Source organism: Camelus ferus, chromosome 19 (genome assembly GCF_009834535.1).
Source record: "Camelus ferus isolate YT-003-E chromosome 19, BCGSAC_Cfer_1.0, whole genome shotgun sequence".
NCBI classification, from domain to species: domain Eukaryota; kingdom Metazoa; phylum Chordata; class Mammalia; order Artiodactyla; family Camelidae; genus Camelus; species Camelus ferus.
In genome coordinates this window covers 29480938-29503626 of record NC_045714.1, presented here as the reverse complement: position 1 = coordinate 29503626, position 22689 = coordinate 29480938, and the positions used below count along the sequence as shown (strand labels likewise).

Below are 22689 nucleotides of genomic sequence, written 5' to 3'. Positions count from 1 at the left end.
ATAAATTAAAAAAAGAAGAATGGGAGCATCCATTGTTGGTGAGGTGTGACGAAGTCCATCCTCAAAAACATGGGTTGGGGTTTTAAAGTAGCTTCAAACTTCTGATGGACATTTTAGTAAGAATTACCAAAAAGCTTTCCCAATGTGCATATTTTTTTTTTAACCTAGAAATTTTACTGCTCAGAACATCGTTAGTTTTGGCTTCAAAGGTTTCACCACGATGATGTTCATTCAAACATTATGTGTAATGATGAAATACTGGAAGAGACATAAATGTGCCCACAGAGGGGCTTGTATGATACACGTATTCAGACATAACGATTCAAAAGAATTTCATACAGCTGTTTGAATGAACGCAAACAGATATTTAATGAAATGGGCATACTGCATGTTCAAAATACATTTGAACTAGAGTAACAGAATATATACCCCCCTGTCGGCTGTGGTTTACCTCTGTATTTGGAGATGACAGCTCAATTTTTTTTTCTTGTCTTTGTTTCCTAAGTTTTTACAATGACTAAATATTTCTTTTTAAAGGGGGAGCAAAAGTGAGCTGTAATACAATCTTACCTTCTTGCTCCAAATATAATTACAGTAGCGATAAGGTTTGTGTTTTTGGTGTTCAGACCTGGCAATGCAAATCAACATGGGCATGTATGAATACAACGGCAAGAGTGGCTACAGACTGAAGCCGGAGTTCATGAGGCGGCCTGACAAGCATTTTGATCCTTTCACCGAAGGCATCGTGGATGGGATAGTGGCCAACACCTTGTCTGTGAAGGTACATACACCCCTACCCTCAAAGCGTACCCAGCAGAAGTCTTCAACATCACCTATTCTGCGTAAACTAGTTCTGTCATTAGAAATTTAGCTCCTAGCAAAGTCTTCCCTTCCTTCATATATTTTTTTTTCCTTTAAGGATTCAGTTGGAAGTTTTCAAAAGTTACACGAATGATAGAGGGACTGAGCCGCCCCGACGCCCTTTAATAGGATAAAAATCAGACCCAAAATCAATAAAACAAGTTGATGACATTCACCACGGACAGTCCTTTTCTTTTGATGCAAAGATTCCACAGTGAAATTGACCACAAAAAAGAGTAACTCATATTGGAGAAATCTTCTGGACTTTATTTGCCCCCATTAGTTTTAAAAAAATAGCCACACTGAGCAAAATTAGAGAAAAAAGTATCCTCTCAAAACATGGTTAAATATTGAATAAAAGCTCTCAAGTTACTATAGCATGGCTTATGACACTCAGAGTATTCAGGGATTTAAAGCACATAATAATGATATTAAATACAAGAATTGCTTTATGAAATATACACCTGACCCTAAAAAATTAATTCCAAATGGTTTCTGCAAACTTTGAAATTGATGTTACGGGAGATACAATTTTTTCTAGCTGTGAGAAAATATTTTTAATCCTATGATAATACTATGAATGGGAAATCATTCTTATAAAGAGATTTTTACATGAATTCTATAAGCCTTTGGTTGATGTAACCAAGTTCCATTTACTTTTTAAAGGTTCATTTCTTTTCTGCTTAACTGTATAACTGCAGTACTAAGAATTTTTTTATTGTGCATAAATGCAACTTTCTGATTGACCTTAAATCAAAGGCATGTGGAAAACTACATTAAGAAAATGCTCTGTAACAATTTCACTAATTTATATCTACCCTGAGCTTGTTATGCCCATTTGAACTTTAAAATTTATGTCACTTGATGCCAAAGATTAAAATTGAAGTGAAGTGTCTCACAAAGATATCATGTGAAATTATCTCACACCATTTATCTGAAGAGTGGAGTTGGCAGAATCAGAGCTCCAAGGTTATATTTAGTTTAGGAAGTTGTTTTCAGCAAAGGATGTTAAACTCCTGTCAAGTTTGATTAAGATAAACCCTTAAGCATGACACACTGATAAAACGTTATTTTTAGAGTCCTTGTTAATTGTAGTTACAGTTGAGTCAAACTAATAATGTTTTGACAAAGTAATACTATTTCGTCTTTGTTTTATATATTTGCTTGCTTATTTATTTTTTCTTGAAAATTCTACCATGACAGTGTAAGCAATTATAAACACTGGCATAGAGACAGGATTGTGAGCAATGACAGAGAGAAGCTGAGGGGAAATAATGGGTCCCAGGCAGGTGTAAGCTGCTGCCTGAGTCCAGAATGGAGGCGCTGTCCTGGAAATGTCAGTGTCCTCTAAAGGACAGGATGTGCTGCAGTAGGGACGCTGTGGCAGGGTCCTGCCCTCCACATTGCAGCGAGAGCCAAGATGCAGCGCACATCCGCCCAGTACTGCCTTTGCTTTGGTCCCCTGTCATAGGCTTTATACCAGAATGGACCTGTGAGCTCCAGTGATGTTCCACCATCCTGTTTACCGATGAGAACATTGAGGCTGAGTGTCACTGATTTAGTTAAGGACTAATCAAAATCCTAAGCACACATCTTTGATGCATCTGAATTCTCAGCGTGACTCCCATACCTTGGAAGTTTCAAACACGTTATAAAATGCCTGCTAAGTTGTTCTCCTGTAGAACCTCCGATTAAACAAAGAGATTGTTGTTTGCAGATCTGATGCCCTCAGGCAGAGAGAACACTCAGGAGAAGTGAGCTGTCCCAGGGGTAAATCCAGAGAACCTCTCCATCATGGCTTTCTCTCTAACTTGTTTAGATGCTCTGATCACGTCAGCCTATTGCTGCCTTTGGCCTCCCTCAGCCTCTGCTGGCCATTCTCAGGCCACTGTTGTGTCTTATTTCTGGCCCAGCCATAATCTTGGCAGTTCTCTCTTTCACAGACCTGAGCTCAGGGCTCTGTTGGCTGGCACATAGCTTTGTCCACCAGACAACCCGGATCCCGAGGTCCACTCCGTCCGTTCTTGCTTTCCGCACTCCCCACTCTGGTGTTAAAGCAGGACATCTTGTTTGTCTCCATTAATCTTTACAACCCCTGAGGATCCCTCAGATTCTGAAAATTGGCTTAGAAAGAGAGGCAGACATGGGAGACATGTTATGAATATGTAATTAAAAAATCTCATTGAACTCCACAATATTCTTTAATTTGTAGGGGAGAGGAGGGAAGTAATTAAGTTCATGTATTTATTTTTAGAGGAGGTACTGAGGATTGAACCCAGGACCTTGTGTATGCTAAGCACACTCTCTACCACTGAGCTGTACCCTCCACCCACCCCCACCCATATTCATTAATTTTATAGCTAGGCAAAAGATACCCACAATTGTGTGGAAGGATGGCTGACCAGGTGAGGATAGGAATGATGATAAACTGGGCTTAATGGTTTAAAATCAGTATTTCTTTTCGGTGTTTTTTAAGTCAGCATTGTGCCTTTTTATTTAAAATGTAACAACTTTGAGAATTGGAATAGCATGGTGTTATAACCACTCTTTCAAGTTGAATTTTATGAACAAGAGGATATTTTTTAAAGTGCTAGACTTTCTGCTATGTTAAATTTTAAATTTGTGCTCTTCTTTTTATAATTCAAATTGGTGAACAGAAAATTTTATTTATAGCTTTATTCATCCATTCCTTTTTTCAAAAAAAATTTGAAACCAGACTCTTGATGTGATTTCTTCTCCATAATTATGTCAATACAGGGTCCAATATTTGTTTTAAAATTTGTCCAGGTTTAATGACATATTGTGAACATACAACACTGAGTAAGTTTAAGATGTACCTCGTAATGATGTGATGTAGTTTTTTAAATATGTATTGAGATATATACTTGTATATATTGTGCAATGATTACTACATAGGGTTAGTTACTACTTTCAGCATCTCACAGAATTACCATGATTTTCTGGTTTTGGTGCCACAAACATTTATGATCTACTCTTTTAGCAACTTTCAAGTATATTATATAGTATTCTTAAATTTGTACTCTTAAATGACCTTTTAATTTCATTCACAATCATGCTGAAATGAGAGTTTATTTCTCTTATCACATATTTAAGGATTAGCGAATCCTTTATATTCCGTTGGCTCTAAGGATCAGTCTTTAACATGAATAGCTGTAGCTCTCAAACACAAAAGGCATAATCTCATGAAACTTTCCATACTTGTTCATTTATTTCCTCCTATACAACACTGTCTTCCTAATTGACGCTTAACCTCAACATTTTTAGTATTCCTCTACTAAGTCTTTAACGAAAAAAAAATCGTATTTGTACTCTTGTTTCTATTTTATCTTTTTTTAACATTTTTTATTGATTTATAATCATTTTACAATGTTGTGTCAAATTCCACTGTAGAGCACAATTTTTCAGTTATACATGAACATACATATATTCATTGTCACATTTTTTTCTCTGTGAGCTACCATAAGATCTTGTGTATATTTCCTTGTGCTATACAGTATAATCTTGTTTATCTATTCTACAATTTTGAAATCCCAGTCTGTCCCTTCCCACCCCCTGCCCCCTTGGCAACCACAAGTTTGTATTCTATGTCTGTGAGTCTATTTGTGTTTTGTATTTATGTTTTGTTTGTTTGCTTGTTTGTTTGTTTTTAATTTTAGATTCCACATATGAGCGATCTCATATGGTGTTTTTCTTGATTACAGTTCAACATTCAGAACCAGCGTTTGTACCTCCCTAAATATTCTCTTACACCACTGTTATTCATTTATCAAGAATAATGATTTTTTTTATTACTTTCTAGATTATTTCAGGTCAATTTCTTTCTGATAAGAAAGTCGGGACTTATGTGGAAGTGGATATGTTTGGTTTGCCTGTGGACACAAGGAGGAAGGCATTTAAGACCAAGACATCACAAGGAAATGCCGTAAATCCTGTCTGGGAGGAAGAACCCATTGTTTTCAAAAAGGTTGGTCTCATGACTTTAACATGAGATGTAACTGCATAGTCTAGGTGTTTTACACTGGGGGAAAAAATGAAATGAGGAATTATCTGTTGCTTCATTTTGGAATTTACACATTTATAATGCAATAGCATTTTCAAAGCTATCTTTAAAACTATGGAAGATTTCTGTGAATCATTTGTTTGGATTTTTCACAATTGGATTGTACATCAGGTAATTCTGGGATACCTCATTTGGAAGACCAGAATAACATGTAAAACTGACTCATATCCTCTCATAATAAAATGATAAATGATATGTTTTCACTGTAATTCAAGCAAAGCAGAGTGGGAAATAGAGAATAACATCGTAGCCAAAGAAAAGGAAGTTCTTACTTCCTTAAAAACAACAACGTGAATTAAACTCCCTAGAATCTCTAACCAGTGGCGTTGGTCTTTACATCCTGCCCAGATTCTGTCTGATAGAGTTAAATCCTTTTACATACGACTGGGCTTTCCCTCTGCCTTCACCAGAAAGCAAATCTTTTTCACACATGCTTCACACACAGTGTAAGATGCAGGTCCAGTAGAATAATTGTCTAGTAGGGTAAAACTTTCTTACCATACTGTTTGCTTTTATCTGGCTAAAATATCTATTCAAGGCAGTCTTCTACAAATAGAGCATCTATGTTAAAGGTCTCTGTACTCCAGCTTTTTTTTTTTTCATATGTTAACTGGACTTTAATAATACTGTCTACTTCACAGAGTTGCTGTAAATATTCCCTAATACACCAAAAACACTTAGAAAATGTCTGACACATTGAAAATAGTCAATCGACTCAAAGTTAGTTTGTTTGTGTTACCAAAGAAATAAATATTTAATGATACAACTTGTCTTGTGTTTTTGACATGGGATATAACTGCATAGTCCACGTTGAGGGGAAAAAATGAGCAATTACTTGTTAATTTGGGAAATGATAGCTTCATTTAAAAAAATCTTATTTTGAAAGCTATCTTTGAAAGCTACTTATTTAATTTTTGCTTTGCCTCGAAAGTATGAAAAGAAATATGCTTTGAAAATATAGTAGTAAATGCTCAATGAGTAATAAAACCACCAAGTCTTTGTATTTAAACATAGAACTGTTGTCATGTCCACACTGGGAATGTTCATGTCAGAAGAACATGGTCTAGTTGTTGAGCAAATTTCTCATTAGGACAAGGTGATAAAACATAGAAGAAGCCATATCTCTGGTCATCTTTCTCCTTTTGAAAATCTAAGTTATAGAGCAGCCACTTAATTTTCTATCAGTTAGCGAAGTAGAAGCTTCTACTCGGATTTGGAAAAGTGGGGCCTGTTTGAATAATGCCCTTCTGATTCTTTCTCTGAGTTGCTCGTTCTGGTAACCCCGTGTCTCCTTAACGTCCTTCAGGTAGTTCTTCCTTCCCTGGCCTGTTTGAGGATAGCAGTTTATGAAGAAGGAGGTAAATTTATTGGTCACCGGATCTTGCCAGTACAAGCAATTCGACCAGGTATGGATAGCATGGTGAGAAGCTTTTAAGCAAAGTTGTAAAGAAAACCACTGCCTTACACGATCATTAAAGAATGATTTAGGAAGCTATTTGCTGCTTTGGTGTTTTGTTACATAAACAGATTATAAGATGATTTATTTAAACCTGGTAGTTCTGTGCTTTTGTGACATGCGATGGTGTATCAGTCAGCTCTTCCCAGACAAGTGTGTGTAACAAGCTATCTGAAAACTCAAAGCCTTGTAACAAGTGTTTTGTATTCAGATCTGTGGGGTGGCAGGGTTTGGTGAGGGTCAGGCATATGGCTGTGCTTTAGGCTGTGGGCCAGGCTTAGGTCTTTCCATATGTGCTTATTCAGGGGCCCCAGCTGAAGGGACAGTGACACTTACAGACATCACTAGAGCCCAGTGGGATGCATAAGGACACCCCTGTTTCTGCAAGTGTATTTTAAGTCTCTGCTTGCACCATAACACTGACATCCTCTTGTCCAAAGCAGAGCATGTGGCTAAGCAAGAAGTCAAGAAATCATGTACAGGGGACAAATTTGGACCAATATTTCAATCCATGACATATGGTTTCAAATTCTCTCTTATGGGAAAAAAACATAGTTAGAAAAGGAAAAAAAATCAGAATCAACATTGCTTTCCTGTCTGAGGAGGAAAATACCTTACCTCTTAATGTTAATCTCATGTTAATCTGATTAACATAAGAAAGAAGTGAGCTTTTGTCATCCAAGTCACCTAAAATGAACACTTCCATGGAATAGATGTTCCTGTGTTATCACTAACATTGTGAAGAAAATATGAGACACAGTATTATGTCACCCTCCAGGCTATCACTACATCTGCCTGAGAAATGAGAGGAACCAGCCTCTGACGCTCCCAGCTGTCTTTGTCTACATAGAGGTGAAGGACTATGTCCCAGATACATATGCAGGTAAATAACCTAACTCGAAAGGGTATTTCCATCTGGGTTCATGCATATTTTTGTGACTTAGTGGAAAGGAAACTGGACCAAACAAAGTCCTCATTATTACCCCTGTTTTTCTATGCATGTTTAGAGGTAAATCGATCAAATCTTTGTGACTAAATTTTTGTTTAAGTCCCAGTAAAGCATTGAGCATATTTATCCATTGGTAGTATTACTCTCATGAGCCCGTACTTTCTAGCCAATGCTGCCTGATTTCACACAGTCCGTCTAGCTCAGTACAATGGACTGGCCTTCAGCCAGTTTTGGAGCCCTGATCTTTTCCACGAGTGACACCCTAAATTTAGAGGAATTAACTTATGATGATGTCAACCAGAAATTATACATTTAAATGCTGATAGTACCAAGTGCCCGGAGTGCAAGACACTGGGGAGTGGTAGTGACTATGGCAATCCTGGAGCACACGCCTCCTCCAAAGATGGCAGCCATAACTCGCTCGAGCTGTGTCATGTGCAAATGAGACCCCTATTGCCAAATCATTGGGTTCTTTCAACAGTCTGGAAAGCAGCCTTTTTATGTGAAATGTCTCCATCGTGAAACACCATTTGGGCCAAATAGGACAGGTGTGTGGTCCATTCCTGGAATGGATGAAACCCTCAAAGAGAAACCTAAAAATTTGGAGTACTGAGGCATTCTGAATTGGAGTTTGTCCAGTTTGCCTCCCAGAGCTGATCTCCTTTGAGTTCTCTCTTCCTGAGGTTTCAGCAAAGGGTACTGACCCTTGTCCATTTCCAAAATATTGGATGGATGAGTAGTTGTTATATGGGTAGACAAAAGGATGGAAGATGGATGGTGAATCAGTAAACAGATGGTTGGGTAGAAAGATGATGAACGAATGCATGGATGGATGGGTGACTGGATGGATGAATGTGTGGATGGCTGGATGGATAATGGATAATCAGTATTTCCAGGACCTTTGATCTCAAATGCCTCTTCCTTATTTAGACGTGATTGAAGCTTTGTCAAATCCAATCCGATATGTGAATCTGATGGAACAGAGAGCTAAGCAACTGGCTGCTTTGACATTGGAAGATGAAGAAGAAGTAAAGAAAGAGGTGAGTGGGTGTTCTAATTTTGTGCGTGGCATTAAGCATGATTTCCACATCTTGTTGCTGGCTTTGCCTACATGGCATTAACCCTCAGGAGAGGAAATGAGCACATGGGAAAACCACTTTGATGGAGTTTAGCATCATCTCACAAAACATCTAGGTGATTGCCTGAATCTTTCATATTTCATTCTCTTCCTGCATTCTGTGGCCACCACCAGCATCGTATTTTGTGACCCCATTAAACAGTACACATCTTGCTGTTTCAGGGGAAAGTTTCTAGATTATTTCATATAGATTACAGATGAATAAGGCAGTTAAAAAAGAAGACGATCATCAAATCATTTGGTATTTGTCTTTAAAGTGCAGGATTTTCAAAGTGTGTTTGTGATTTCTTGTGATACATACATATGGTACTTAACACAATACCTGGTGTGTAGTGTGGGCCATAAAGTGTTTACTGTTATTTCTGTCTATTTATGTGTTATAATACATATTCCCTAAATAGCTGATGTATTATTCTTAACTAGATGTCAATGAAAAGAATAATTAAGGAATATCTAGAAATATTAGAAGTGAAATTTAAAAATATGAACCCTCTATGTAGACTGAAATATAATTTCATGATCATTGGAGAGGACAGCAGTGTTACAAATAGTGATAGAAAGTAGCTGTTTTGTATTTCATTTGAATATTCAGAGGATAAATTCAGAGAAAAAGATGAGAAAAATGGAGAATGATCAGGATAGGAAAAAAACCATGAGAACTGTTTGGGTAACTGTAATAGCAAGTCTATTAAAGTTGGCATTATTTATCAAATAATCTCTTTCTTATTCTAAAAGAATAAAGAAACCTCGGTTTATCGTAGAAAATTTTTAAAAATAAAAATGAGAAAAGAAAATCCAAAATATATCACCTATAAACCAAATACCCAAGCCACTCCGAGATAACACTGTAAACATGGGGTGTATATATAGCTAGTCTGTTTATACACAATTAGTATTTTTTCATAAAATGGGATAATATTCACAATTTGTGTTTTAACCTTTTATTTTCACCTAATGCAAATATTTTTCATGTCATAAAGTATTCTCCTACGACATAGCTTTTAATCACTTCATAGAGCTACAATAATTTATTTTTCCAATCTGATTATTGGGTATTTTATTTTATTTTTATTTATTTTTGTTTTTGTTTTTATGTACTGCTGTATTTATTTATTTATTTAGATTTAGGGTATTTTAAATGTGTCACGATTTTAAACGGATCTTCAGTGAACATCATGCAAATATATTTTTGAGCACATCTGTGATTATTTTCTTGTGTAGAATTACAGAAAGTTTTGATCTGAGATGTTGAGTTAATTGAACAAGAGAGAAAATGAAATGACATGAAAGAAAAACATATTTAACATATGAGTAAAAATTTTCAGGCCCTTATTTACGCTGCAGGCATTGTGTCCGATAGAACCAAGAGACATATCTTCTGTGATGAAACTGAAAATTAGACCGGAGATTCTCATAAATATTGCTTTTTGTTGTATGCATGGAATGGGCTTATTGGGAAGTTTTAGGCTGCCAGAGAGTTATGCCTAATGGCAGACATGAATATACATTCAAAGCTACTTGTGTCTTTCACATTTACGCTTAGCATCTGCAGAGGGGAAAAAAGAGACAGTGAAAAACACTTAGGTTTCCTAGTTGAATTTTGAGAGGATAGTCTGAGCACACACTGCTTGGCTTGTACAGAGCCTGCAGACAGAGATGTCTTTCCACGCTCTGAGCAGACGCCGGTGGTACCCTGCCCAGATCTCCTTTTCAGGGCTGCTGCCTCCACTGCTCACAGCTGCAGACTTCTTTGAGGACTGGCCTGGGCTGATAGGAACTACCTTGTTTGGAGATGTCTGGCAGGTTATTCTTGCGAGGAGGTGACCTGTGCGCAGCAACTGTAAGATACAGGAGAGTAACAGCCAAGGTCGCTTGCTTCTGAGCAGGCAACTTCTGTGTTGCATTTCAAGTTCCCATGTCCCTGATGGGATCAGGCTGGGGCCAGACTCCAACTGAAACCCTGTTTCAGCTTAGCTCATTTCCTTGTCTTCCCCTGCCTTCCTCATTTCCCTCCTGTTCTCTCCTGAGAGCGATCTTACAATCAGATGCTCAAGAATCCCGGGTCCAGTTCTGCTCGCAGGGAAGCCCACAGTGCTACGTAGCTGCTCTGTTAGCATTAAATTCAAAAATAAATGCCCTTTCTGAATTTTTTACGTGGGGACTAGAATTTAACTGTTTGACAATAGTTACATCTTTAATTCCACTGTTTCTTTAGAGATAATAGTACTTTTTTTTTCCCCCAATGGCCTTTGAAAAGATTAAGACTGGTGAATTCGATGAACTTCTTGTCGTGCTCATATAAACACCAATGTGAAATTAAAAAGCTCTCCTTAGAAATCACTGGATTTCTAAACTCTGAAACTCTTTTCTCTTCTGCTCCCTGTAGCTTACTAATGTATTTAATAAAATATGATTCAAGGTAAAGATGACTTATGTAGATGTAAATAAATTACTACTAAGTCTTCCTCTCTAATTAGAAAACAGGAATCTCTTTAATCAAGTGGATGTGTTTTATTTTCTAAAAAATAGGAGTTCAAGGAAAGCATTTTCAAATAAAATTGCATGTTTTGTCACTATTTAGAAAGAACACGTTTTTATATCATCGACTTCTACCTATTTGTTAGTGAGGTTCTCCAAGGAGTAAACACTCACTTGAAGAGAACATTTCAAGACACCACCAATTTCAGCTTATACAGTAGAGCAGCAGAGGTAAAAGTCTTGCAATGAAACGTTTTGCTAATGGTGCCTCAGAGAGACCATTCTCTAATGATTGCCAAAAAAGGCCACTCTGGGTAACCTGAATGTTCATCGACAGATGAATGGGCAAAGAAAATGTGGTATATATAAAATGGACACAATGTAATATTGCTCAGCCTTTAAAAAGAATGAAAGAAAGCCATTTGTGGCAACATGGATGGATCTAGAGATGATCATATTAAGTGAAGTAAGTCAGACAGAGAAAGACAAATATCATACGATATCACTTATATGTGGAATCTAAAAAATATGATACAAATGCAGTTATTTATAAAACAGAAATCGATTGACAGACATAGAAAACAAACTTACGGTTACCAAAGGGGAAAGTGAATGGGAGGGAGGGATAAATTAGGAGTTTAGGATTAATATATACACAGGACTGTATATAAAATAGGTAAAACAACAAGGACCTACTGTGTAGCACAGGGAACTATATTCAATACCTTCAATGCCTATAATGAAAAAGAATCTGAAAAAGAATGTATGTAAAACTGAATCACTTTGCTGTACACTTGAAACTAACACAACATTGTAAATTAACTATACTTCAATTTTTAAAAATGCTTCACAGCAGCAACAGGAAAAAAACCTCCCTCTGAGGAGTGGGAGACCTAGGGCCTTTGAGATTGCAGATCTTTTATATAATTGCCCTTTCAAAGCCTTATCGTTGCACCAAACATCACATATCAAAAACCTACTTAAGTTGCATATAACATTAATGAATATGAAAATACAAAAGTAGAATTTTAGGTCAACATTATCTTTGTTTCTCCTCCAAAAATGGTGATCAGTAAGAATTTTCAGTAAATGTATAATATTGGTTAAACTTAAAGTTGAACATTTTCAGTTTTAGAAGTAATTTTAGAAGCACTGAACCACATAGATTCCATATGGCCCAACAGAGAAAATATAATTTCTTTTCCCTTTGACATATCTAAACCCTTAAATGACCTCATTTTTAAAGCTCAAGAAAAAAAAATCGTTTGCCTTGCCCATGTAATGCTGGGAGAGAAAAATCATTTCACACCTTTGAACACCAGTGCGCCCTTTATCTGGTCTTGGAATAATGTAAGTTTGTTTGAATGAGGCCACTGAAAATGAGTACCTATGGTTTTCTCAAAAGAAGATTCTATCTAGGACGTGGCGGACACTGGAGACACTGTTTCAGCAACAAAGACTTTTTTAGTACAATCCTTTTAACTTGGTAGTTACAAAGGTCATTTCTATTTGAAAATGAAGGACTTTATTGGACTCCAAAATATTCCCAGAATTGTAGTCACCTAATAAGACATCTTCATAAAGTAATTTGCAAACCAAATAAGTAGGAAAGTTGGAAATACCCCATGCTTTGAATAATAAACAAATGTTTCAGATCGTGTGAAAAATTTATACATAAATATACATAAAATTCCAATGTATATAATTCCAAATATATATACATATATATATATACACACACACACACACACACACACACACACACACACACACATATGTATATGTATATGTGTGTGTGTGTGTGTAGGAAGTTAAGGAATAACAGATTTGAGTTGCTGGATTTATTTTGTCTCTTTTAAAGTCACAATTCAGGATCCTGGATTAGTAACATCACAGAAAGTTGCCTAATCTGAATCATAACAAAGGCGCTTTAATATTTACAGTTATTTCTATAAATAAAAGGTCATATACAAATTTTAAAACATAAAAAACAAAGAAACAAAAAGGGCCTCAGTAATCTTGCAGATAGTGTTAACATTTTGGGTGTATGTCCTTCCAGCATGTTTCCTGTGTATCTATTTTTTTCTTTACAAAGATTCTTAGTTTAAAAAAGTGTCCCACAGCCCTAATAGTTTAATGTGGTTATGCAGATGACTGATGAGACACCAGTAACACTAATTTTCTATGTTTAAAATGCGCCTCTAAAGAAGTTAAGGAAATATCCAACGTATTGACTAGGAAACATTATGTGATATCATTAACGTCCAAGTGCAGAATTTGAACTTGACTTCTTTTAGCACGTCAAGGAGTGCAGAAACCTTTTACTGAGTGCTTACTATGTACCTGGCCCCATTCTGAGCCTTTTAAATGCGTTAACACATGTAAGTCATAAAACATCCGCATTGTCTTAACTACTACTATTATCATTCCCATTTATCTGATGAGGAGACTGAGGTGCTGAGAGGTTCAATTCCTTACTCAGTGCCACACAACTACAAAGGAGCAGAATTGGGATTGAAATCCGAGCAACCTGGCTCCAGAACGCGTGCTCTACACCCATAATTCTAGAAGTTCATTGTACAGACCAGGGCATCGTGATAACAAGCTGGGCCTGATTCAGTGGGTCCGGGGTGGGGCCTGAGGCTTGGGGTCTCTGACCAGCCCCAGCTGAGGGGATCACGCTGTGCCATGGTCCACACCTTGAGTAGCAAGCGTCTACACTACACTACATCACACTGCCTCAATAACAAAACTGCAATTTTCCATAACTTTTAACAAGGACTGGCCCTTATTCATCTTCCTGTCCTTTGTGACAGATCTCCTGGATGAGTGAGCACAGAATATAAGACCTTTACCTTAAATAATAATCCTCTGAAGCGAATTTTCTGTTGACTCAAATGTCAAGATTTCTCTCTTCAAAATCGCTGGATATGATCAGAATTTGTTCTTCAATAAGTCAGGTTTGACACATTGTAACTGACTGCACTTCAATTTAAAAAAAATGAATAAATATAAATAAATATTTTAAAATAAGTTAGGTTTATACATGGGGGCTCTATTTGATTACTTTGTACACTGCCTTGGCCAAAGGACAGATTCCCCAGCTCAAAGCTTCCAAGTCACAATGTCTGCATTCATTCACCAAGCGATCATTTCCACTGTAGGGGAAAGTTAAGATGGAAGAGAGGACCCGATGCTCCAGCCTTCAAGGCCAAAAGAACTCATTTCTGCCGACTTCTTTGGAGATGATATCAAAATATTTCTAATAAATTAAAGTTGGTAGGAATGGTAACATATGCCACACAAAATAGTCAGCAGAGCTACGTCCTGTCACACTTTTATCTCTTTGTAAATAAACTGCTGCAATTATGAATTAAATGCAGATTCTCTAACCACAGACAACAGAAAGAGTGGCATCTTCACTCTTCCTACTCATTGATTAATTAATTCAAAAAATGTTTTTTTCTTTTCTTTTAAATTTTTTTCTTAAATGGAAGTACTGGGACTTGAACCCAGGACCTCATGCATGCTAGGTATGTGCTCTGCCACTGAGCTATTCCCTACCCTGTTTTTCTTTCTTTCTCTTTCTTTCCCTTCCTTCCTTCCTTCCTTCCTTCCTTCCTTCCTTCCATTCTTTCTTTCTTTCTTTCTTTCTTTCTTTCTTTCTTTCTTTCTTTCTTTCTTTCTTTCTTTCCTTCTTTCCTTCTTTCCTTCTTTCCTTCTTTCTTTCTTTCTTTCTTTTGCATTTAAGTGGTTCTAAAGTTTCAGGACTTTGTCATTAATACTCCATCTATGGATTATACATGAGCCGGAAACAAACTGGATTTCTTCATTCATTCATTCAGTAAATTTTTTTTTAACACAACAATGTAAGTCCCCATGCTGGGCATTATAGAACTATAATGACAAGAAAAATAAGATGCTCTCATGGGCCTTACAGTCTGGAGGAAGAGACTGACTTTAATAAAACTTCACACCTCTGCGTGTATCTTGCCGTTGTCACGAAGGCTTCAGCAGTGACATACCATGTGAATGCTGATGATTTCTTTGTATGATGACACCTATGATGACAAAACCTGAAGTCAGTAGTTGAGTTTACTCCTCAAAGCTGCCTTTTGCTTCTAACTCACGCTGGTAAACTTTTAAAAATATAAGAGTTTTGTCATAATTCACTATAATTTAAATATATATAATTTATATAATCTATGTAATTTATAATATAACATTCTCAAATGTACACAAATGTTGAAAGAATTAAAAGAACATCTGTATATCAATCACCTGGATTCTGCAACTTCAGTTTTGATGCATTTGCTTTATCACATGTATGGCCATCTCTACATCCCTTTACCTTCATTATTCCATCTTATTTGTGATGCATTTCAAAGTAGGTTGCAAATATTAGCATACTTCACCCCAACATGCTTCAGAGCACACACATCAGGATATAGTTTTTAGAAATTCTTTTTGGAGTTGGGGGGCAGATACATTATCTAATTTCATTCAGGTGATATAAATGTAAGGTACCAACTGCACACATGTTTAAGGAAGCTCTTTTTCTTGAGGGAAAGGCTACTTTTGCTGAAGCCTCATCCACTGCCCACATTTGTCCTGAATGGGCTGGATTTCTGCAGGATGAAATTGTGAGTCTTGCCTTTAATATTCTGGAAACACTGATGACCTTGCCCTTGAGCCACACCCATCAGGGATCCAAGTCAAGATGCTGCCATCCTGCTGTACTTCTTAGATGACTCGGGCATGACAGCATGACCCAGCACCTCCGATAGTGCAGTCACGCATTTGGTATTTGGAAGACCCTCTACTTAGCATAATAACCACCCCACTAAATTCCTGAAATCCCGGTTCTCTGTGGCTTGATGATCAGATACAATGTTCAGTGCCCGGACGGGAAACCTTTTCAACTAGCCTACCAAATGGCATATCCTCTTTCTCTAAAACTTGTAATAATTTCCAGTTATACCTTTACTGACCCACTTGTATTATATTGCAAAGGCACATTCGTTCATTCTGGAAATAAGAAGGACATAAATACTATTTTTATAATAAAATCTTGGCTTTAAAAAGGTCACTCACTATCCCATGTTTTGAAGGCAAAACGTTGTAATGACTTCATTTAGCCACTGGAGGGCAGTGACCTACTTCTGCTGTAGCTGATTCTGCACATTTTTCTCCACCCAGCAAAGGCAAATCTAGTGCAACTGAAATACTAACTTCTCAACCTTCCTTCCTTGAAATGTGTTTAATGGAATCTCAAGAGTCTCTGCATTAAATTGAGAAAACTGATATTTCTAGTTTTTTTGTTTCTATTGTAATTTCCAGTATGATGCAAAGGATTTCTTGTTTATTTTATTCAAACTCATAAAAAAATTTTGGGAAAAGTCTGGGGAGCAATAGTCACAAATGCTGACTTCCGCTGATTCTTGCGAGTGGAATGAGGGCTTTGTTTTTTGCATTTCAGCTCATATATCCATAGAGTGGGAATTACTCAACCTTTCAGTGATGGTACCAAAAATTTAATTACAGTATTGTATAGGGGCTTTTGGTTTTTCAGCTCGTGTATCTAACTGCTTTATTTAACTCATTTAACTTTTAATATAGGATTGCCTTTTTAGTGCAACAGAGTAAGTTTTCGAAAATGATGTTATCATTTGTACATCTCTGTATCTTGGCAGCAAATTAAGTTACTGTCGCGGTTCCTTAGTTGCTATTATCATAGACTACAGAGTGAACTAGCGCAGTAGAAAACTTTAGACTTTATAATATAACATAAATTCAAACACCAATCCCACTGTTAACGGTGTGGCCTCTAGCAAATTACATGACATTTAATAAAAGCTTTGGTAAAGACCTTTAATAGCCCCTCTGATTTCTTTGCTTTAACATCACCGGGCTGTGATTGAAGCTGGTGTCACCGTGTCTGGTACCCAGTGATCTGCAGCTGTTTCTATTGTCAACCTCCATTAGGAAAATGTCAATTAAAATCCGTATATTCCACCCTTAGCAACGTATTTTAAAAATTAGTCTGATATATCTGCCATTTTAGATTCTTACTAAACTCATAAATAAAATCGGTTTCCAGAAAATTGTAAGAGGCCCTTGGCAAGAGTCAAACTACACAAGGAGCCCTAAATTCCTTAGCCCAGCGTTCACTGTCCTCCTTACCCGCCCTCTTCTGCCCGCTTTCGCCTCTGGGGCGGGGGGCGGGGCTGCAGACCAGTTGGCCCCGCCCACGGCGGGTCCAGCGCAGCCCCCTCCTGCGTCTCGGTCTCCGTAGGTGCACTGCTCACCCTCACACAGTCCCGGGAATCCAGGCAAACTCTCTCCTCCGAGCAGAGGGTACAGGTGGGCAGCCTCTGGGCCAAAGGTGGTCTGAAGATGCACTTTGGCCTCTCGGTGATTTTTAGTTGGGAGATTTCACACAAAAATTCAGTTTTCCAGGCTTCTTCAAAGCCTGGGCAATAATAGACTGGAACTCAGCCGACCCTTCCAGGAGCTCCCTTTCCAGCTCTGAACACAGCCTCCTTTTGCTGTGTTGCATTAAATCTAGTCCATTTCGCTCATTTCCATCATTTCTATTAACTGCCTGTTAATGTACGGTGAGAAGGGTGCACCCCCCCCCCCCAGGTTGTGTGATGCAGCCCACCCTGCCTGGAGGCCACCCCAGGACCCCTGGACCAAGCGTTTCTCCAAAGCTTACCTCAAATCCAGCCCCAAACTTTGGTGATCTCTTGATGCTCAGTTGTAACTACGAAGTGTTTGGCTGTGTATCACTTCAACATTTATCTGCTTAAAAAAAAAAATATCTGAATTCATACTTTATATCAGTTTACGGAATGGAAAGACTTTGTCTTACATAACCTTGATGAGCAGAATTTTATTTTTCCTGCCTCTTGACTTGAGTTAATAATTGAAATTGATTTGCCAAGAGCTTACAGCTCCACAGAATGCCAGCCAACCTGACACAAGGCAAAATAAGTTTACTGGGTTCATTCTGAATACACCTCTGGCCTGATCCCCTCAAGATGCTAATCCTAGTTGCTAAAAAGAAGTCACACGTTATTATTATTACCTCCATTCTTTCCTGCATCAAAATTGTCTTCTTCCCTATCCTTTTCCAAAAGTCTCATTTCAGCCAGCTGTCACCCTAGGACAGCTATCATTCCCCGCATGGTTCCAGAAACCTGCCTGCATATAAATGAGGACTATCAGCTGCCGATGGAACAGGGACGCCTTCCATCCCAGTTTTCCAGGCAACTGAGTTTGTTGACCACAGGCGCCCCCTACAGCTGGGAGGCTGGGAAGCTTCACTCCCACTGTATTCAAGCTGGAGGACCAGGTCCACTGGGTAACTTTGCTGAAGACCCAGTGCTTTTTCCAACACTCCCGTTTCTTCAGCCTCTCCTGTGGGATGTCTATGCACTTCCTTTATGAATTTTGTGGTCAAACATCTATCATATTTCAATCTTCTCAACTGTCTCCCACAAACTCAAATGCCTCCAGGAGTGAGGCAGGTAAAGTCTGAATGAGTGAGGAGGGAGTGTCCTAAAGGGGACAGAAACCCCGCCATTCTCATCCCAAGTGGGAATACAGTCCCCAGTGTTGCCCAATCTGATTTCTCAAGTGAAACAAGAAATTCCATTGCCCTCATGTAAAATCTCAATTTAAAATTCTGGCCATATTGGGTGAGTATTTCCATGTCCTCTTGTTGGACTCTAAACCTCCAGTTTGCAGTTTCTTGCTAAAAAACAAACAGGCCATCCCTCCCCATGGCATGATGATTCTAGGGAGAACTCTCCTGATGGATGTAACTGAAGAACACAGGCAGACCAGTAGCCATTTTCCAAAAGACAAGAGTTCTGCGCAGTGGGGTTCTACAGGCTGCCTGGGTTGCTGGTTTGGGTTCCTGCCCCCCAACTGGATTCCTGCTGCCGGTCCCAGGACTTACCCTTCCACCTCAATGCCACCAGCACCCAGCAGCATGCTAGATAAACAGGGGTTGTGTGTTGAATTAAAATAAGTTCTGCTGGTGGGGGAGGGTACAGCTCAGTGGTAGAGCACATGCTTAGTATGCATGACATCCTGGGTTCAATCCCCAGTACCACCATTAAAATAAATAAATAAATAAACAAACAAACCTAATTGATAAAATAATAGTAATACAGAAAAGAGAAAAAATCTGCCAACACCAAAAGCAGTTTTGAAACTCGTGTTTTAAAGCTGCTGTAAGGGACAGTTTAAAAGCCACTTGTGACAATCAGTGTCATTATTTTCATTCTTTTTTTACATTTTATAAAAATGTTATCATAAGACAATCCGCTGTCTGTAATTACATGACAGAATGTCACAACATTGGGCTCCAAATGACTTCTGGCCATTTCCGAATGTATTTTTTAAAGCGCTACAACATAGAGCATGGAGACAGCCTCCTTGCCGGTAAAATCTGCCTTGGACACAGAGGGCAGTTCTGACAAAAGAGCTGCAGAGCACCGAAAAGCATCAGTGAAATGGTATCTAATTATTTAGGCAATCATTTTAAACAGATCAACATTTATTCATCAAGTGCTAAATGTTTGCTCTGCACAGGGTGTAGTGGACTAGCTGCTGGAGGGTATGGAGCAGAGATTTCATAAGTTTTAATGTATTTGTTATTATTATTCATTGATAGTGTTATAAAAGCTTAAATGTTTTACTTGTTTATTTAACATCCATGTATTCACTCTGTGCCAGGAAGTATTCTAAGCTCTTTCTAAGTAGTAATTTATTTGATCCTCTAAACAACCTTACAGTATAGACACTATTACAATACCCAGTACCTACATATCATATCTACCAAGATGAGGAAACTGAGGCACAGACAATTAAGTGACTTGCCCAATATCACACTGCTAATGAGTGGCAGAGCCAAAATCTGAACCCAGGATAGTCTGGCTCCAAAATCTATGCTTATAACCACCACATCAGTTAGCTACTGCTGCATAACAAACAGTCCCCAAATTTAGTGACTTACAACATCAACTACTTATTACTGTTCATGAGTCATTTGGTCAGCTGAGCAATTCTGTTGACCTGGACCAGGCTCAGCTCATCTTAGCTGGGCTCACTTAAGTGTATGTGGTCAGCTGGGGCCTGGCTGGTCTTGGACATCCTTGGCTACGTGACTCAGCTCTCCTCTACATGATCTCTCAGCCCCCATTGCTATAGTAGGGGTCTGAGAAAGAGAGGAAACATTTGCAAATGGCTTGCAAATGTCAATTCACTGCTTACATCGGGTTTGCTATTCTCTTATTTGACCAAAGCAAATGACATACTCAGGTCCAGAGCCATTATGGAGGACACTGCCAAGGGGCATGGACATTGAAGGCATAAATATCGGGGCCTTCAATACAATTATTCTGCCGCAATCATGGTTCAACACCATGCTGTTTTCACAATAATTTGACTTACAGAATTATTTTTAAAACATACTTCAATATACTTCCAGACACTTTCAAATGTGATATACCAGACTCCAAATAGGTTGTGAAAATGCTCTCAAATGTAGCCTTGCTGGTTTAAAAAGTTAACGAAAGAACAGTAAGAAATGGGGAAAATGAAAGGATGTTTATGATTTTAGGCCGATCCTGGGGAAACACCGTCAGAAGCTCCGAGTGAAGCCAGGACAACTCCGGCAGAAAATGGGGTGAATCACACTGCATCCCTGACACCCAGACCACCCTCCCAGGCTCTCCACAGCCAACCAACTCCAGGTAAGTGCTCTGAGAAGAGAGCTGTACAGTGGGAGTAAGACACCCTGGTTTGTACGTACCATGGAAGGAGGTGGTGTGATTGAGTCAGCGAAAGCATCCCATGAGCAAAGATGCATGACTTAGGAGGTGCTCCAGAAATGTGGGATGAAGGAATGAATGAGTGAAGAAAGGGAGGGAGGGAGGAAGGATGGAAAGAAGGAAAGTAGGAAGGAAGAATGGAAGGAAGGACAGAAGCGAGGAAGGAAGGAAGGAAGGAAGAAGGAAGGAAGGATAACAGAAGGAAGGAAATTAGGAAGGAAGGACAGAAGGGAGGAAGGAATGCCGAGAGAGACTCATAAGTGTCCTCTGGCTCCGCTGATAACTTATGAAGCCACAATAAAGTTTTACCCAGGTTTCCCATGTCTTTATTTAATGACAGATTATGATCCATCTGCTGGCAGGTGTGTGATGGGTTCTTCAAACACCTTACACATAGGTCTGCTTTAGAAACACAGTCTTAGTTCCTTCCCATCTTTTTCCAACTTACTTTTCAATAATTTAAGTGCCCACCATGTGCCAAGCCCTCGGCTGGACCCTTCATGGGAACTATCTCATTTAACTCTCCCGCAGGCCACTGTGGGAATTGCTGTCATTGGCCCAAGGGTACAGATGAGTAAATTGCAGCTTTGAAATGACAAGGTACTTCTCGAAGGCCACACAGCTAATGAAGAGTGAAGGCGGGATGGACACAGTTCCCCACGATCCTGAAGTATTTGTGCTTTTAGCGTCTATGCTCCTACTTAAGAAAGGCAGTTGTTGAGACCAATAATAGGAAGAAGACGACCTGAGTGTAAACAAGAAGTGAAATTTTTCAAATGGAGATTTTACATACCAACTACAAACATTTTGAGTGTTTCTGGAATCTGAATAAGTCATTTAAATATGTCAGCAAATATAGCCTTGTACTTTTGAGAGTAAAAGAGAATTTAGCATTTTAGCATTTGATTTTTTTAACTTGATGTTTTGAAATAATTTGACTTACAGAATTATTTTTAAAACATAGTTCAGCATAAAAATTTTTAATTAAATTTTTTAATTAAAAAAGTAAAAATTTTTTTAAAATTTAAATACACTGCAAACATGGTCTCCTCTTCCCTAGTGTTAAACACCTGTCCAAGTCAGAGCAGGAAAGTCACAGTGGCGCAATTCCCTGAACTAAACCAAAGACCTTGTTTGAACCTCACCTGCTTTCCACTAACATCATTTATTCCAGGTTCCAACTCAGGTGCCCACATTGTGTGAGTTGTCGTGTCTCCTTAGCCTCCCTGAGTTTATGACAGTCCTTCAGTCTGTCCTGTCTTTCATTCCTTTGGCACTTTTCAAGTGTACTGGTCCATTATTTTGTAGATTGTCCCCCAGTTTGGGTTGGCCTGATGTTTTCTCATGATTAGTCTCAGGTTATGCATTTTTGCAAGAACATCACAGAAGCAATGCTGTTCTCAGAGCATCATATCAGGGGTACCTGGTGTTCCTATGTCTCCTTATTGGTGATGCTGGGTCACTTATTAAGATGCCATCTGCCAGGTCTCCCCAGTGAAAGTTACAATTTCCTCCTTTATCGTTAATAGATATCTTGGAGGAGATCCTTTGGGACTACGCAACTGTCCTGTTCTCCTTAATCTTTTGTCCCGTGATTTTGGCATCCCTCAACGGACCTTTACTGTGGCATTAGTCCTGCCTGCTGGTCAGCCTTTGTTTTTTAAAGGACCACTTGTCATTCCTGATTTTGCCAAAAGGTGGCAGTAGCAGAGCCTAAACTGAATTTGTTGCCATGATTCAAAGTAGAGAGAAGTCCTTTCTCTCTATAAATGGAGCATAGAGATTCACATTTAAATAGGTTCCCTCAAAGTTAAAAATGAAGACATTTCTTACAATATTTTAGAATAATTTTCTCCCGGAATTGGTAATTTCTCCTTAGGG

At 38.4% G+C, this 22689-nt stretch overlaps 1 protein-coding gene across 8 annotated transcripts in view; it reads left to right on the top strand.

Annotated features, from left to right (window-relative positions):
- Positions 1–22689, top strand: part of PLCB1 (phospholipase C beta 1) — a 648190-nt gene that overhangs the window by 508348 nt on the left and 117153 nt on the right. For all 8 annotated transcript variants that reach the window (XR_004313135.1, XM_032461845.1, XM_032461843.1 and 5 more), the window contains 6 exons: positions 627–781; positions 4682–4846; positions 6249–6348; positions 7177–7281; positions 8278–8387; positions 20598–20730. Coding sequence is in view for 7 of the 8 variants with exons in the window: in XM_032461845.1 (XP_032317736.1) it covers positions 627–781; positions 4682–4846; positions 6249–6348; positions 7177–7281; positions 8278–8387; positions 20598–20730 (768 nt within the window). In the remaining variant the exon portion in view is untranslated. The remainder of the gene's footprint in view (positions 1–626; positions 782–4681; positions 4847–6248; positions 6349–7176; positions 7282–8277; positions 8388–20597; positions 20731–22689) is intronic.